At 35.1% G+C, this 18,225-nt stretch overlaps 2 protein-coding genes across 7 annotated transcripts; both read left to right on the top strand.

Moving 5' to 3' along the window:
• The first annotated feature begins 319 nt into the window (after window positions 1-319).
• Window positions 320-4,847, top strand: LOC118035130 (dicarboxylate transporter 1, chloroplastic). Its single transcript, XM_035040622.2, has 3 exons — window positions 320-1,936; window positions 3,705-3,926; window positions 4,177-4,847. Exons 1-3 carry the CDS (start codon window positions 824-826, stop codon window positions 4,537-4,539), a joined length of 1,698 nt encoding a protein of 565 aa, XP_034896513.1. The 5' UTR covers window positions 320-823; the 3' UTR covers window positions 4,540-4,847.
• A 2,639-nt stretch (window positions 4,848-7,486) lies between these two features.
• LOC118035131 (protein DETOXIFICATION 42) lies at window positions 7,487-13,707 on the top strand. 6 transcript variants are annotated; one of them, XM_073411390.1, is made up of 15 exons: window positions 7,487-7,725; window positions 8,591-8,737; window positions 9,154-9,275; window positions 9,717-9,926; window positions 10,033-10,223; window positions 10,365-10,500; window positions 10,637-10,733; window positions 10,831-10,931; window positions 11,136-11,299; window positions 12,133-12,204; window positions 12,285-12,401; window positions 12,503-12,599; window positions 12,941-13,061; window positions 13,237-13,353; window positions 13,439-13,707. In XM_073411390.1, exons 2-14 carry the CDS (start codon window positions 8,661-8,663, stop codon window positions 13,280-13,282), a joined length of 1,551 nt encoding a protein of 516 aa, XP_073267491.1. In that variant the 5' UTR covers window positions 7,487-7,725; window positions 8,591-8,660; the 3' UTR covers window positions 13,283-13,353; window positions 13,439-13,707. The 6 variants fall into 6 exon arrangements, with proteins under 6 accessions (XP_073267491.1, XP_073267490.1, XP_073267488.1 ...); XM_073411389.1 differs by having other exon boundaries at window positions 7,487-8,049; XM_073411387.1 differs by having other exon boundaries at window positions 7,488-7,914.
• Window positions 13,708-18,225: the final 4,518 nt, after the last annotated feature.

Below are 18,225 nucleotides of genomic sequence, written 5' to 3'. Positions count from 1 at the left end.
AATGGTCCACCTTAACTGCTGTCATCAATCCTCCACCTTTCAACCTCATCAAAGCAACATCACTTGACACACTTGCCGGCACGCATGTCTCCTCAGCTCTCCCCCCTCCCACCGTCCTTATACTGTTTCTCTTTCGTCGGGTCTCTCACTGCCTGCTGCTGCGCTAGATCCAACTCGCCTTATTTACAATCTTTGCGCGCGTGTTTCTGTGGTCACCATGACCCCAGGCCTCCTCTCGTCTTTTCATCTCCCTGGATTCTCTGGCCTCTGTTTTTCCAAGCTTCTTGGCCATTCAATCCCTTTCAATTCAAGGTGGTATTGGTTACAAGCCGCTGTTGCTGACCTGAAGCCTTCTCAACCAGTTATAGACAACCACGTGTACTACACAGTCACTTCACGGTACACGATCACCAAAAAGTCAACGTTCCTTCAGAAACCCATTCAACTCACAATCTGCCACGTCAACAAGGTGCCCTCAATTCCACCGGCGCATGCTAGCAACTAGCCTTGCCACAAATACAGACAACATGGGCCGGTGAATCGGAAGATCTGACGGACACTTCAACTCCAGGGCGAAACTAACGAAGCTCACCCCACTGGCGAAAAGAAAGAAAGAAAAAAAAGCCCGTATATTCCATCCATCGTATCCACCGTTTGATCAAAAACCAACAGCTCAGATCCTCCCCTCCTTACGTCCCATATAAATCAACGCCAATCAATCACCTCTCAAAACTTCCCTTTCCTTCCCTTCAAAACCACTGTGCAGTGTACAGAACAGAAGTGAAGACTGAAAACCCACCCCCCCGGAACGCCATACCCCAAAATGGCGTCGCTTGCTCTGATATCATCTTCTCTTTCCTTCAACAACTCCCTCCCTTGTCTCAAATCCCGCTCTCTCACGCACCTGAGATCCACCGCACCACATCCCCTCCCTTTCCGTCCAAATCTCCCGAAACTCTCTACTGTCTCTCCCTTACTCCCAAGATTCTCCAAATCTAAAATCACAACAACCACCCGGAAAATCTCTAGCCTCACAGTAAAAGCATCAACATCTGCAGCATCACCGTCACCCGCACCAACATCAATTACACCCGCCTCACCGCCATGGCAAGGAGCAGCCATGAAACCTTTACTAGCATCCATCGCGACAGGTGTCATTCTCTGGTTCGTTCCTGTTCCCGCGGGAGTTACGAAACCAGCATGGCAGCTGCTCGCAATTTTTCTTGCTACAATAGTCGGAATCATCACGCAACCCTTACCGCTTGGAGCGGTAGCTTTGATGGGTTTAGGCGCTTCAGTTCTAACAAAAACCCTCACTTTCTCCGCCGCGTTTTCCGCATTTGGTGATCCAATCCCTTGGTTAATTGCACTCGCTTTCTTCTTCGCGCGTGGATTTATCAAAACCGGACTTGGTAACCGAATTGCGTATCAATTTGTGTCTCTGTTTGGATCTTCTTCGTTAGGGTTAGGTTACAGTCTTGTTTTTAGTGAAGCTTTACTAGCGCCGGCGATTCCTTCTGTTTCTGCACGAGCAGGAGGGATATTTTTGCCGCTAGTGAAGTCACTCTGTGTTGCTTGTGGTAGTAATGCGGGTGATGGGACGGAGCATAAACTTGGTTCGTGGTTAATGTTAACTTGTTTCCAAACATCAGTGATTTCGTCATCCATGTTTTTGACAGCTATGGCTGCGAATCCTCTGAGTGCTACTTTGACATTCAATACGATTAAACAAACAATTGGGTGGACGGATTGGGCCAAGGCTGCGATTGTGCCTGGATTGGTTTCGTTGATTGTTGTTCCGTTTATTTTGTATTTGGTTTATCCGCCAACTGTCAAGACTAGCCCTGATGCACCTAAATTGGCTAGGGAGAAGTTGGAGAAGATGGGACCCATGTCTACTAATGAAATTATTATGGCTGGCACTCTGTTTCTCACGGTATAGTTTGCCTTTCTGTTTTTTATCTGTCTTTTGCTTATTGCATCCTGCTTAATTTGGTGCAATGGTGTCTACTACATGCTTACGCAAATTGAATTAGCTGATGCTCCCTTTACTCTGTTTCTCGGTTTCGATAGGAATAGTTGTTTGTATCTTGTTTAGGTATGGTTTAGGCTCTGCTTGATAATGTTAAATGGAATAGGCTCTGCTTCTAATGGTGTTGTGTGTGAGCTCATTTTCCACTGTAAGCGTAATCCAACTTCTGTTGATGCGAAGGCATAGGTCAATTTGTTTCTTGGTTTAAATGTAGTGATGCTACTAGTTCTGTGGCCGTTGTTTAGGTAGAAACTAGTATGTCAGCAGTAAGCATTCTCTGCTTTTTTCAAAGAGTGTTAGCTGAGTGGTATTTTTTTCAGTCATTATGGAGAATATATTAATTATGTATTGGCATGATAATAGTCATCAAGTGTCCGTCCATAATGGGTCTTTTATGCTCATATGCATTTTGAGAGGATCCTTCCACACAGCTAAACTTGTGATGACCTTTGGCAGTGGTTCATGGAATATGGTCAAGGTATAGAGGATTGATTTGGATCTACTGAATATTCTGGTATGTTAATTTTCTTTTCCAGTGTTAGGACAATAGTGTCTTTTTAAGGGCTGGAGAAGTTTTGTGCTTCATGGAGTTCTTATGTAGAATAGTAAGTTTAATCAAAAGGAACTCTGTTCTTGGACACTGAAGTAGCAACAGTTTAGGCACCAGGCTCTTTTGTAAGGTATTGAGGATGTTACATGTGTTTTCAGAGATGAGCACGGGGGATGTTAATGTAGTTAGGAACTTTTAAATTTATCAACTTTGCAGCTTATTCAAGGTTTAGGGGAATTCTCTTTGTGCTTTCTCGTGCTCTCACTCAAGCTTCTATTGAAGGAGTGTTTGCATTATTTTGAGGTTGGAATCTTTGGTGCAAGATAAATTTACTTGACTTGTGAGCCAACATCCCATCAAGCTTCTTTGAAAGGAATATCATCCTGGCAGGCTTTATTCTCCATGTATCAATACTCTTTGGTGGTAGTTGAACAGTTGGTCTTCACAAGAATTCCAATTGTTGAAGAAAGCTCCTATATTTGGTCAGAGTTGGAAACAGTAGATTTCCAGGACACTTGGGGAGTAGTTAGAGTAACTAGGTTGGGACCTTGGATTTCATCTGTTTCTTATGTTTTATATGTGCTTGCATTACTGATATTAGATGGAAATTTGAAGATTTTCAGACCATACCCAGTTTTTTTTTTCTCGGAGGGCCTGTTTGATTATATGTTATGGACATATGGCTTTTCAAAGACAGAGTCCATTAGGCAGATTTGAGAGATTTGTGATGTCATATAGTCAATTGGATTATTAACGTGCCAGTAGTTGATGTATGCATGTTGTCCATTGCATGATCATCAGATCATGGTTGATGCAAAGCTAGTACTTTGCTTTCAAAAGTAGTGTTTTCATTCAAATGTGATGCATTCTCACAACAAAACTTTGGCAGCTGAGCGAGCACTATATCATGTGAAATACATTTTTTTTCCCTTTTTCTTTATGCTGACCACTTCTTTGAATAATATACTACATAGCTTCTTTTTTTGGGTACCATGTTCATAATTTAGTGGAGGTATTTTATGTGTTTGTGCTGTCATTAATTCTACTTGCTGCTTTGCATGTTTATTGATTCTGCGCTCTGTCTCCAATAGTGAAGGATTTCTGTATTTCTTCTCAATTTAGGTGGGACTCTGGATTTTTGGTGGGATGCTGAACGTGGATGCTGTTACTGCTGCTATTCTTGGATTGTCCGTCCTTCTTGTCACTGGCGTAGTGACATGGAAGGAGTGCTTAGCTGAAGCAGTTGCCTGGGATACCTTGACATGGTTTGCTGCCCTCATTGCCATGGCTGGGTATCTTAACAAATATGGTCTCATCTCCTGGTTCAGCCAAACTGTAGTTAAGGTTTGTGTTTCTCTCTTACTGGTTTCTCATTGTGCATGGTTGTTTCCAATTATCAGTGAGTGCCTATATTTATTATATACTTCAGTGGCCCTCTTGCATGTTGACTTGCACAGGAGGGGAAAAAAAGGATTTTAAGGAACAAGCTTCTCAGCAAGATGAATGCAAACGTGAACTTGTGAATTTCAACATAGCATTAGAATTAAGTATGGACCATGGAGTACTTGCTGTTAACTATTTGCATTTTTTACAGTTTGTTGGTGGACTCGGTTTATCGTGGCAGCTATCTTTTGGAATATTGGTTCTTCTCTACTTCTACTCCCACTACTTCTTTGCTAGTGGAGCGGCTCACATCGGTGCCATGTTTACAGCATTCCTGTCTGTTGCCAGTGCTCTAGGTACTCCTCCATATTTTGGAGCCATGGTGCTCGCCTTCCTTTCCAACCTCATGGGCGGCCTTACACACTATGGAATCGGATCTGCACCTGTTTTCTATGGTGCCAACTACGTACCTCTGGCCAAATGGTGGGGCTATGGGTTCCTCATATCTGTTGTCAACATAATTATCTGGCTTGGGCTTGGAGGGGTTTGGTGGAAGTTCATTGGCTTGTGGTAGAGGGGTGATCATGGAAATCCGATGACCCAAGATCTAGCAATATCCCCGGTTCGTATTCACCATCAGATGATATTTTCACATCTTGATTTATCGTCTGATGAGAGAGGTTGTTGATTTTTGTTTCTAATTCTTTACCTTGGAAATAGTCTTTCGGTGGCCTTGGTAGAGACCTCGGTTAGAAAGGTGGTATACGCATGCTCTTATTAGAGCAGAAATTAGAACTTGTACCAGGAATTTTGGCACGGCGTAGCAACTGCCTGCAATTCATTACATAGAAAAATCTGACGCCTGAAAGTCTTTTTTCTGTCGCTATAGTTTCTTGGTGGCATGAGGACATACCCTTTTTCTTGGAAATTTACCTTATTTTATATCTCGTCAAGTGGCCGGAAATTTACGTTAAATCCATCACAACGCTGCTCCCCGAAGAGGTATTGGTTTTTTCATAATTGCATTCCATTGATGTCCATGACTTGGACACATTCAGATATATCTTGCTAATTTATCGGGATTTCCCGTACGATGTTTAAATCGTCAATTGCTCAACATGTCTGGTTGCCGACCGTTGTTCCATCACCAGATCAAAGTACCATATCCCCATTTGCTGATTCCAGGCGAGTAGGGATTCTCCTTTCTCAGTGGTACAGGTTTCATCCCATGTGGATCGAAGCCTTTGGGCCGGCCCATAAGCAATTCTGACGTCATAATGCAGCTGATTTGATGCCCCTAAGCAAAGGGCATATTCTCTTAGGCATGAATCTCTTTTATATGTGTGCGTGTGTACTTGGCCATGGCAACTCCAATCTACTAAAATTAAAAGGAAAAGAAAAGGCACCAAAAAAAATAAAATCTATGACTCGCCGTTTTTTCTTGAGATAAGAGTGGTATACCTTAGATCCCCAGTAGCCAATCACAATATAAAGGTGAAACAGTGAGGATATCTTCTTTATTAGCCACTGAAGTTGGGTTATAATGCTGGATTAGTTTTCCAGCGTCATAAAAAAAAAAATGCGATCATCGAGGTAGGGTTAGGTTATTATTTTGTAGATTAAATAAATATAATAAAGACAGAAAAGACAGGATATGATAGAATACTTAGACAAATTTGTGTGTTAATGGTAAGTATTGGTATGTATAAGTCCGATTTTATTGAATAATTTGTAAAATTTGTCCTGATTGAATTGATAAATTTAAAAAACTGATTAAAAATATAATTTGATTACAAAAATTAAGACTATATATATATATATTAAATATATTATATAATATATTAAAGAACTTGAGTTATTCTGAATTAATCTGTCAAATATACTATTCAGGTAATGAATCGTGATAATCCATTTAAAAAGCAAAACAAAACAAATGATAAAACTTAATTTTTAATTAATTCATTTTAAACAAAATGATTAAAATAAAAGGACATAATGAAAATGATCAGGGTTAACCATTATTAAACCGTCAAATTCAAAAAATAATATTATAAAAAAATAAATTAAAAATCTCAATTCTTATTAAACTCAATATTAAAAAAAAAAAGACCTAAAAGAAAAAGCAAAGCTTCTAGTGAATTATGGTTTGGGGAGTGGTGAAAATGAAATTAATTTTCTTTTAATATGTTAATGTTAATATGTTCAATCTAATGTAGCTCAACTAACATCATTTCTTGCTTTAGTAATCAAGGATTATAACTCTTTCTTTTTGGCTAATAATTCCAACCTAACCAGCCCAAATAGTAGTTAAGAGAGGTTGGAAAAAAGAATTTGAATGATTACTCTAATTTGATGGCACATTTACAAAAAGATTTCAGGGAAGGAAATTGTGCCTCCAGGTAGTTAAGGTATTTGGTTTTGTGGCCTACGTTCATCGGATCATATGCTCCTCCTACCCACTTCACTCTAATTTATCAAAGCAAACAAAAATTACAGAAAACCCGAAAATCTTTTCATACGGATGTTCAAAAACAGTGAATTTTCTTTTAATTTACATGAATGCTTGCATCCTCATTTTAATTCTATTAATTATATACAATTAAAAAGGAGAGAATATATAGGATGTGTTTAGTAACATAATTGCAAGTGAATATGATGCTTATGGTTATTAAAATTATTAGATTTAAATAAAATAGTGAATCCAGCAATAATAATCTCGATGGCAAATGATAATAGCACATTAGGAAGTCCCAAGTCTAATATAATTAAGAGCATTTTTTTTTTTTTTTTTGCATTTTTAAAAGTGCTATTGAAAAAAATATTTTTTTATTTAATTTAAATTATTATTTTCAGATAGTTTTTAATATATTAATATTAAAAATAATTTTTTAAAAATTAAAAAATACTACTTCAATATATTTTTAAGTAAGAAATATTTTAAAAATAATTATTATCACGATATTAAACAAGCTCTAAGTAGTTGAATTTTTTATTTTTTCAATTATAATTGTGAGATGCATTGAGTGTCTAGTAGTGCGGTCCAATATTTTAAATTATTTTTTTTAATATTGTAAAATTATCTTTGATATTTTAAAATTTAAAAAATAAAAATAATATTTTAATATATATTTTTAAAAATTACTACGGAAGAAAAACATTTATCACTATTATATATGCTTTTAATGTGTATTTAAAAGTATGGTTGCGTTTGTTTTTTAAAAATGTTTTTTATTTAAAAATATATTAAAATAATATTTTTTATTTTTAAAAAATTATTTTTCATATTTTCGTATTAAAATAATTCAAAAATATATAAAAAAAAAAATACGTTTAAAAAAAAATTAAAATTTTATAGAATGCGGTGCCCGACCTTCATCTAAAAGAGAATCTGATTTTCCACGGCACTCACGTCGCTTGGACATTTGGTAGCCATTCCTATGCATGCAGTGGAGACTTTAATGCAAAGCTAAAATGTTTCTTGTTCTTGAATCTGATACCGAGTCTGACACATGTTCTCTCGTCTGTTCCACTTCAAAACCTGCTGCTTTTCATTCAATGGAGGGCCCTCTCCTAGTATGTGACTCCTAATAATATTAATTGGGCTCTTTCGTGACCACGAAAAGCTCTCTCTCTCTCTCTCTCAATACATGCACTTGGTTTTGACTCTTGTCTTGGGGGAGGTTGAAACGTTTGCTTTTCTAGTTCCTAGTGTCAGTGATTACGAAAGACAGTGCTGTTTTTGTTCTAGAGTTTGAGGCTGGTGAGTCTTTTATTTTCATGGTTTCTGAGGTTTCCATGTGGGAACATCACATGGGACCAGTGCCAAATTATTCTATGTTCGAAAATTCTTCATCACAGTGAGACACGAAGACCCTCTCGTCCTGGCGTTAGAATTTAAGAGCTCCGAGTTAGGTTTTGGAAAATGCGATCCATCACTTTGGCCTAGAAGGTCTCCATTCTTTTTAATTTCTTGCTGAGATATTGAGTTTTCGCTGCCTTCTTTTCTTTTAAGCTTTGAATTCGTGGATGGTTTGGTTTTTATGGTGAAGAGGTTTCAAAGCTTAAATGTCTTCAAGTAACACATGTATGATGTTTGATGTATCCATATTTCTTTGCCTACCTAGGAAAGCTTAGGGACGTTTCTTTCCTTTTGACTATGAGATTGAAGCATGGTTTTGATGGTTTGATTATGAGGTTTCCATGCTCATTAAAGTCTGACCTAGAGGAAACTTCATGGCTTCTAAGGCTTCCAGGCTATACAGTTCGTATGAGCGAAGTGGAAAATTCAATTTTGATTTTGATATTTGATACCTGATTTAGAAGAATATAAATTAAATCCAAATTTCAAAGTTGCACTTTTTTCTTTCAGTGGTTGCTGTTTTTCATTTCTATACTGTTCTGTTCTTAATTGTCCACTGCAGTCCAGCTGTCTGCTTTAATTTCCTAGTGAATCCTTGCTTCCACTTGGCACTACTAATATGGTGGGTTGATTTAATGTTATGGGCTGTCATTTGTCAAGCAATTAATCAACATGAACTAAATGATAGAATCTGCAGGTTTGGGGCTCAATTTGCGAGATATACTTCCTCATGACAACACTTGCTTAATCTGCTTCCTGTGTACAGATTCTAAGTTGTAACCCACAGTTTAGCAACTTCTTCTGAAAGGCAATTTAGTGATTTGAGTTTCCCATCGATGGCTGATGAAGATGATTCATATCCACCGATGGACGCGAAGAGAACTCCTATTTGCATTTTCTTTAAGGATGTCAGGTATATATTGTTGTTTCAGTTTAAAAAAATTGAAACCAAAACTATCTTTAATATGTACTGTTTCAGTGATGCCATTATGAAACCAAAACTATCTTTAATCATAGAGTTGGCGTGTAAATGCTTTGACAAAAAGATTTGTATTCTCCACCGTTTTGCTGGTGCAGTCGAGTTTGCTCATTTATGATTCCTTGCAAAATACTATCTTCATTCAGCGGGCTGCCCCTTTTCTTTTTCCTTCAAAAACTATCAGATGGATATTCTAGCAAATGCTCGATTTGGAGTCCTTGATAAAATCAATGCTTACTTTTTTCATTTTCCTTCGCATCATTGGAGTTTTAAGCTGTCATATGACCCTTTACCTCCTTCTCTTAAGAGATTTTTAAATAATTTATATTATTCTCCTATATTATGGGCAGATATGTTCTTAAATTGGATGAACTTGGGTTAGAAATAGCACAAATAGCATTTCCTGCTGCTTTGGCTTTTACAGCCGACCCAATAGCCTCTCTGGTTGACACAGCATTTATCGGCCAAATAGGTATTCCTTCTGATCATGCAAGTGTCTTTTTTTTTTTCTTTCTAATCTGTTCTCAAATTGAAGTGATTCTTTCTGGAGTGTGCTATATAGACACCATGAATAAATTTCATAGCTTATCAGTTGCCTATTAAATATTTGCATGTATTGGCCGCATGATTAGTCCATACCTCCATATTCTTGGACATGTGACAAGCTCAAGCGATCGCTTTTTTCATGTGGAATGGTAAACTAGCTTTTGATAAAAATGTGATTCATACTCGAGAATGCGGCATGTTATGTTGGCTGATATTTATGAATGTAAACAAGTTTGCATGCTTTTGGTTGTAAAACCAGATTATGTTCTCTCTACCTATTCTTCCATCTAGAGAAAGTTTATATTTTGACTTTGTTTTTTTTCTTTTGGATGATAGCACTTACCTCTTGTTTCTCATAATCATTCAGGTCCAGTAGAACTTGCTGCTGTTGGAGTTTCTATTGCTCTATTTAATCAAGTATCAAGAATTGCAATATTCCCTCTTGTCAGTGTCACAACTTCTTTTGTTGCGGAAGAAGATGCTATAGGAAGAGTCAGCCCTGAAGAAGAAGATAGTGAATCCTTGGAAACAGGTTCTACTGTGAACAGTGAAAACAAAGAGTTGATACCGCAAAATTGTACTGTATCCCATGTCCTGCTCTTTTCAGTTTGTGCTTATTAAAGACGAAATATCTGAGTTTATACAAGTTCTCAATTTTTTTTTGTTTCAACATATTCTATCAGATTCTGCAGAAGGTCCATACAAGGCAAAATCACCTGTTAGCAGCTTTGGAATTGACAAGATTGAGAATGAGAAAAGGTGCATCCCATCAGCCTCATCTGCATTGGTTATTGGGGCAATTCTAGGCCTCATCCAAGCTATATTCCTCATATCTGGAGCAAAACCACTATTAAACTTCATGGGAGTTGGTTCTGTAAGCACTTCTGCTGTGCAAGCATGAGATCTCAGCACTCTCCACCAACATCTTTCTTGTCAAATCGGTCTTCTTCTTCTAAATGTCAGGATCTATTACTTTGAGCAGATCAATAACAGAATTAATTTTTTGCTTTTACAGGATTCCCCTATGCTGGGCCCTGCACAACAGTACCTGACTTTAAGATCTCTTGGTGCTCCTGCAGTTCTCCTTTCCTTAGCCATGCAAGGGGTATTCCGTGGATTCAAGGACACAAAAACTCCTTTATATGCCACTGGTACACCTAATGGAATTTAATTAGTTTCAGTTATCATGTGATTTTTTTTTGACATGAGAGAAGTCAGATTATTTTTTTTTAATTTGTTTATATAACCTCATTCTAACACCTATTTTTATGTAATCCAATTTTATAGTGGCTGGAGATGTAACAAACATCATATTAGACCCTATATTTATGTTTGTTTTTGGCCTGGGTGTCAGGGGTGCAGCCATTGCCCACGTATTATCTCAGTAAGTTAAATTTACTCTCCAAGCAAAATACAGAAATCTTAGAGTAACTTTATCTTGTAGCTTCCAACTTATCTTTATACACGTATGGTGATTACAGATACCTGATTTCAGTTATACTCTTGCGGAGATTGATGAAACAAGTTGATCTCTTACCTCCTAGTATCAAACACCTGCGGCTGGGTCAATTTCTTAGAAATGGTGAGTAGCATGTGGCTGTTATACTTATAGCTTAAACAGATGGAAAGTAATTCATTCAACTCATTTCTAACATGAATACCTTTGACATAATCTGTGGCCCAAAGTTTCTTTACTATGTGCATCAAAATACAAATATCATGAATTTGGTTTGTGTTTTATTCAAAATGTTTTTGACATCTTTTGCATTTTGTACTCGACCTCCAGGACTTTTATTATTGATGAGGGTAGTAGCTGTGACATTCTGTGTTACTCTTTCTGCATCATTAGCTGCGCGACAAGGATCAACATCAATGGCAGCATTTCAGGTCTGCTTGCAGGTTTGGTTGGCCACATCTCTTCTTGCTGATGGATTGGCTGTTGCTGGACAGGTTAGAAAATGGTTTTGCTTCTTCATTGACTTCAACTACTAGTGTGATAATATTCACTCTTGTCTTTTCAGAGATGTTCTGTAGAACAAAACTCACTTTAGTTTTTCTCTAAGAAAAACCCAGCAGCTAACACTTTCACTTTATTATTTTCATATGCTTTTTTATTCATAATTTTGAATGTTTAAGGTGGCTATATATAGCCTTACAAGTCCTACTTAGACTAAAACTTCTATCCTTGTCTAACTAAGATGAAAACTAATCAACTAGCTAACTCCTAACAATGATAAAATTCTAATAGCTAATAATTTTAATATTGTAGAGTTTTAACAAAATTAGAACTCTTACAAACTCTAAATCCTTATAACCTAAATCCTAGTTGATATTGAACTCCAACATGTTCTACTATTTGCTTGGAGTCTAATTGCTTGCTAACATGCCAATGCCATAAGAACCTGCAAACGGGACAATTAGTAAAATCACTGTAGTTTAGTTTGCTTTATAAAAAAATCAAGATTTTTAGAGTGAATAAAGAGCAGAGACAATGTGCACAGATTTTGTATCTGCAGTGCTCCAAAATCTCCCAAATGCATTCAATTTGCTTACTGTCTAGTCCCCAACTTTCATTCAGTATTTCAAATGAGATCGGAATCAACTACATAATCCTTCCCCAAAAAGTTGCATTTTATGTTGACCCCAAAATCTTTCTTTTTTGGTTTATTTACAATTGTTAGGCAATTTGTGTCTTTAGCTGCGAAATAGCATTAGAAATGATTGTTGCCATAGTGAATGGTACATTATTTATTTTTATTTTTTTCCCCATCTTTTAACCCCAGGCAATACTTGCAAGTGCATTTGCCAAAAAGGACTATGAAAAGGCAACAGCTACTGCAACTCGAGTATTGCAGGTGCGGCATAAATGAAATTACTTCTTAAGTATTTATGACGGTCAACTTTTCTCTAAATCTGTGATGGATGTTGCCTGCAGTTGGGATTACTTTTGGGGTTGATGCTTGCTGCTGTCCTTGGACTTGGAATGAGATTTGGAGCAAGATTATTCACAAGTGATGCTGATGTCCTTCACATGATTAGTATAGGCATTCCGGTATCTCCATTTTCTGCAACAAAAAAGAGAAAATTACTACTTCCACTCTGCTCAACCCTAGATAATCCTGGAGTTAGTAAATAAATTTTCCTCCATATCAGTTTGTTGCAGGTACTCAACCCATTAATGCCTTGGCATTTGTTTTTGATGGTGTCAACTTTGGAGCATCTGATTTCGCATACTCCGCCTACTCCATGGAAAGTCTCTGTTCTCTTATATACAATTAATATTTACTTGGGGTTCTTTTAATCAACTATGAAATCACTTGCTCTCTTCATGAGATTTTTTTGGAATGAAGAACTGGGTCATTGGGTCGCGCTTTCTCTTGTTCCCTATGCTGGACTAATTGGGTGGAAATAATCCATCTGACTTCTATACATTAGGAGAATATTATTATTCTAAAATGTAATAAAAAGTGGAAAAACAAAAATGAAGGGGGAGCACGCACAGAAATCTAACAAAAGCATAAAACTTCTGGTTGCCACTGTTAGCAATACTTTCTTGGCTGAGAAATTAGCATTGACATGTTCTTATCCAGGTGATGGTGGCCATTGTTAGCATTCTATGTTTGTTTCTCCTCTCCTCTTGTCACAAGTTCATTGGAATCTGGGTTGCTCTGACAATATACATGAGTCTTCGTGCATTAGCTGGCTTTTGGAGGTAATTACTATTAATTTATTACCAACATTTTCCTGCTGTTTTTCCTGTGCCATTCTATTTGTGTAAGTTGAAAGGCCGAAGTTAAAATCATTATCAACTCTTGAAATCAGAGTTTTAAGAAACAGAGTTAACAACTCTTGATAACATTCTAATCTTTGAGCTTCTGAATTTGCAGGATAGGAACAGGAACAGGACCCTGGAACTTCCTCAGGAATTTGTAGCAGCTTGTCTGTTCTTTGAACTAATAGCATTGCAGCCATATTAAGAACCTGTCAAACTGTGATTCTGTCAGGTTATTTTCTTTATGATTTGTGTTTTAAGAAGCAGAGTTAACAACTCTTGATAACATTCTAATCTTTGAGCTTCTGAATTTGCAGGATAGGAACAGGACCCAGGAACTTCCTCGTGAATTTGTAGCAGCTTGTCTATTCTTTGAACTAATAGAGTTGCAGCCATATTAAGAACCTGCAACTTAATCAGTCACTATAGTCACATGCAAAACATTTTGATTCTACAAAAAATTTCTCTGCCTTCTTTGGTTGGTTGTTTCAGGTTAAATGGCATGACGTGTAAGACCTTGTTATATTCCTTTCATCCTCTGTAAATAATTTTTACTCAAGCGATGAAATGATATCAATTTTAAAAATATCCTGTACGCAAAGAAGATTTGCAACCAAACAACCATCTGAGGATATCAGAAGCCAAAGTACTTTGAAGATGGTAAACTGTCAGATTTGAAGTAAAAAAAGAAAGTTCCATATTGAAGTTTTCTAACTATATATATAGACGAATGTTGGCAAAAAAAAGAAAAGAAGAAAAGATCAAGGAATAGCCATTACGCAATAGCATTTTTAAGTTTCTAAATTTCAAGCTGTTTAGGAGATGAGGCAAGCAGCCAAATTGAGAGTGATAGTAGGAGCTAGCATGTTGCCTGAATTTCTTTCTTGTTAAACCACAGTGGCTTTTATGTTTGAACGACTGGTCATGAATGTGTTGATAACTTGAAAGGCAACAGAACAATTAACGGTCAGTAACGACCCATTTAAAGCACGATATCCGTGATCTTCCTTTTTTACCCGCCAGAAGTAAACCACCCCAGCCTGTTATTGATAATGGACGTTCTCTCTTTAAAAACTCAAAGTGAAGACCCCTCTCTTGCACCCGAACAAACCAACATCAAAACAGACCGTAAAAGGAACTGGAATGCAATCATGAAAAGCCATGCCAAGCTCAAAAATGACCATGCCATTCTTTCTAAGTATACGCAAATGGAATCTCTTGGCATTGCACAAGATAAAACCACCCTGCCTCTCATTTTCAAGGCTTGCACGAGGCTAAATGCTGTTGAGAGAGGCAAAAAGATACGTTCTGGTATTGAGGGTGCTAATTTGATAGAAGATGTTCGAGTTGGGACAGCTCTTGTTGTATTTTGTTGTAAATATGGGTTACTTGAAGAAGCTAACTGATTGTTTGATAAAATGACTCACTGAGTTTTGGTTTTGTGGAGTGCAATGATATCTGGGTTTGAACTAAATTCACGTACTTTGGTTGCACTGCTTCTGGCGTGTGAAGGGGTGTTGGAATTGAGGTTCGTGAAGGAGATACGTGGGTATTGTTTCAGAAATGGATATTTTGATATGCATCCTCACGCGGGTACATTCTTTAAGATTTATTCATTTCGTGCATGATTTTTTAGCAATCTTCTGTGACCTTTTTACTTTGAGTGCTATACTGATTAATGCCAAACTAATCACATGTCATGGATATGGAAAATTGCTTCCTGATAGTTTACCCATTATTGGAATCTATCCACTAGTTCATTTCCCAGGTTAAAAATCGGGATTAAAGGATCAAGTTTTAATGCGTGAAGCTTGTGCTTATCCCTTAATGATCTGCGAAACACAAACACATCATTGCCCTCCAAGGCATGTCTATAGAGTATCAGGTGTTGATGATTTGCCTAACCCTTACACAAATACCAAGCATCTTGCAAGAAAGATGTATGATTTTCTTTCATTTAGTTTTAGGTTTAGATTCCACCCAGCAAATACAGAGGGGAGCGTAAACATAAATACTGATATGCTTCACTGCTCTTTGGATCATCTAATCAACGTTTTCTTCTTCATATTTTCTTGGAATTCTCCACACGTTTTCCTTCTCATTGGACAACTGCAAGCTTGCTTGTTTCTGATCTCGTACGTTAACTTCTATACATAGAACATGCAAGCTTCTCATTTCTTCTCAAGTCCCTCTTCTTCAAGCATAATGATAATATTATCATGAAGATGAAGCATACACTCATGTGTCATGATCTAATCAGTACCTTAAATTTGTCATCCAGTCAGATTTTTGAAATGATTATTAGTTTCTGTGCAAGTTTGACTTGGATTTTCTGTTGGTAAGAAAACTTTTTCTCGTGATTGACACCATGATAATTATATTCGTATAATTTGATTGAAATGACATCGGTCGGTTTGGCATTAAGCTTTCATAGAATGTAAAGCTTTGATTAGGCAATTTTTTTTATGAAAACTTCGTCCAACTTGTGATAATTTGTGGCTGTTGTATTTCGACAAGTAACTTACCATAGTATAGTTTCATGTTCTGTAATCTTTTTAGTGATAAAACTATAGCAGCTTTTGTAATGGTGAACCTCTTTTAGCCATTAGTTCTTTTCAAATGTAAACTCAAAGGGGTTGGTACGATGGTGAAGGAGTTACGTTTTCTTCCTTGTATGTTTGTCAATTTGATGAGATGTTTTTTAATTAAAAATATATTAAAATAATATTTTTTTAAAAATATGTTTACACTTCCCTTTCCTTTTGTTTGAGTTTTTAAAACTTGATTGAGGAAAGCGAGAGAGAGAGAGAGAGAATAACTGGAAAGAGAGGAGATAGAAATTAATCTTGATATTGATATTAATGTATTCATTTTGAAGAGAAGAATCTTATAGATATGATTTGAGTCTTTAATGATGCTGAAAATAAGTATTTCAAAATCTAAGAAGTTTGTTTTGATTTAATTTTGAGTTTTTAGACAAATTTGAGAGTGTTATAAAGTTGAAAATGAGGTTATTAAAATTAAAATTCTTATGATGTTTTTTTTATATATTTTTTTAACTAATTTGAGAGTATTATAAGATTAAAAATAATCATTTAGATTGACTTGAGTTTTTTTTTTATAGGTTAGATGTGTTGGCCTACGATTGAGGCCTCGGGGTGCTTGATTTGTTTTATAGAAAAAAATGGTTAGGCATACCTAGACTTGAATGTTTTGGTTGTTTTTTTTATTTTGTTATTTTTTTATTTATATTTTAAAATAAAATTTTCTTGAATAAAATTATTAACATGGTATTTAAAAAACCATCCAATTATGCCATATTTTTCAAATAAAATTAAATATTTTTATGGTAATATTAACAGTTACTTAATGAATTATTACATATTAACCTAAAATGAAAACTTAAAAAAAAAAAAAACTATCAAGAATATTAAATAAGAATAAAATATTTATTTTGTTAATTTTTATATAATCTTATCAAATTAATTATTATTTTATTTTTTTCATTAAAAATCATAAAAACATGGTTTTTTTTATTGAAACTTGCTTTTCAAATTATTATAAGTTTTTATTTTAAAAACAATGTTTTTTTATGTTCTTATCAAAACAAAACAAAAATACATAAAGAAAGGGAGTTGTGATTAAAAAAAATTCTCCTTGAATTTAAATATTTGAATTCTTATTAATATTTATTTTAATTGTATTAAGTTTTTATTCAGAAAACCATGTTGCTGACATATATATATTAAGACATGCTTTTGTGAAAATAAAAGGAAATATTAACGAGAAAGGGAAGTTTTAGAGAGAGAAAAATACATTTTTTCTTTAAAAATTAAGTTGTTAAATTTTTTTTATGAATATTTATTTTAATTACTGTAGAATTAAATAAAAATAGATTTTTAAAAGTGCCCCACCACATCGCGTGAGTGGGCATTTTTGAATACACATGATCTGGGAAAATCATGGCTGCATTGCATCTTTTAAGATGCCTTACTTTTCCTTGTAGCAATCAAAGGATGATTGGTCTTTATAATTACCATCTCTTCTCGGCATTTCAGATTAAAGGCGTTTCAGTCTATCCTTTCTTGACATCCAAATGGAAACCAATCGTAGATTACTTTTAAAATTGGTACAGTAAATTAAAAATTTTAATAGAATATCATAATTTGAAAAGTATTCGGTGGGATAGTTTACTTTTATCCTGTCGCGTTATATTTATTAAATATTATTATTTTTAAGTATAAAAAGATAATTACTGCATTTTAAAATAGCGATATTTAAATATGTCGTATATTTTAAACATAACAACTTAACATATAGCCTTACTATCAATCTTGCGACTCAATTGGTTGGCCGGTTGAGCTAATTGTATGAATCGATCTGCTGATTCACATAAAAAGTATAGTTTTATAAACTTTTTTTTTTCAAATATGTATTATGAATCAAAATATATATTTTTTTTCTTTCTAACTTGTAGATTCAAAAATGAACTTCAATTAAAATCTTAAAAATTCATTGTTTACACTGTAATTGTTTTTTGTTTTTTAGTGTTAATGATATGGATATTTGGATTGTGTTTAAATTTTTACAGGAATTTTTAGATGTTATTTTTTTTTTAAGGTAGACAATGGAATTCTATAATCATTGGATCTTTAGATTTCTAAAATCTCATCCTAATACCTTATTTTTAACGGTTTTATGGTTTTTCATACAAACAAACCAATCAACTAATTACTTCCAAGTTTAACTGATGTCGCGGTTCAAAACAATCATTTAAAAAATGTGCTGCTTGTTTATGCTATCTTTGCTCATTGATGTAAAATCTTAAAAGTTCATTGTTTGCAGTGTAATTGTCTTTTGTTTTTTATTGTTAATGATGTGGATATTTGGATAGTGTTTAAATTTTTACAAGAATTTTTAGATATATATTTTATTATCATTAGATCTTTAGATTTTTAAAATCTCATCCTAATATTTTATTTTTAATGGTTTTGTAATTTCTTATATGAATCAACCAATCAACCAATTATTTTTAAATTTAACTAATGTTGTGGTTTAGAACAATCATCTAAAAATGTGCTGCTTGTTTACGCTATCTTCGCTA

Source organism: Populus alba, chromosome 9, assembly GCF_005239225.2.
Source record: "Populus alba chromosome 9, ASM523922v2, whole genome shotgun sequence".
Lineage (NCBI taxonomy): Eukaryota > Viridiplantae > Streptophyta > Magnoliopsida > Malpighiales > Salicaceae > Populus > Populus alba.
Note: the sequence above shows the minus strand (reverse complement) of the source record. Positions and strands in the feature narration are given on the sequence as shown.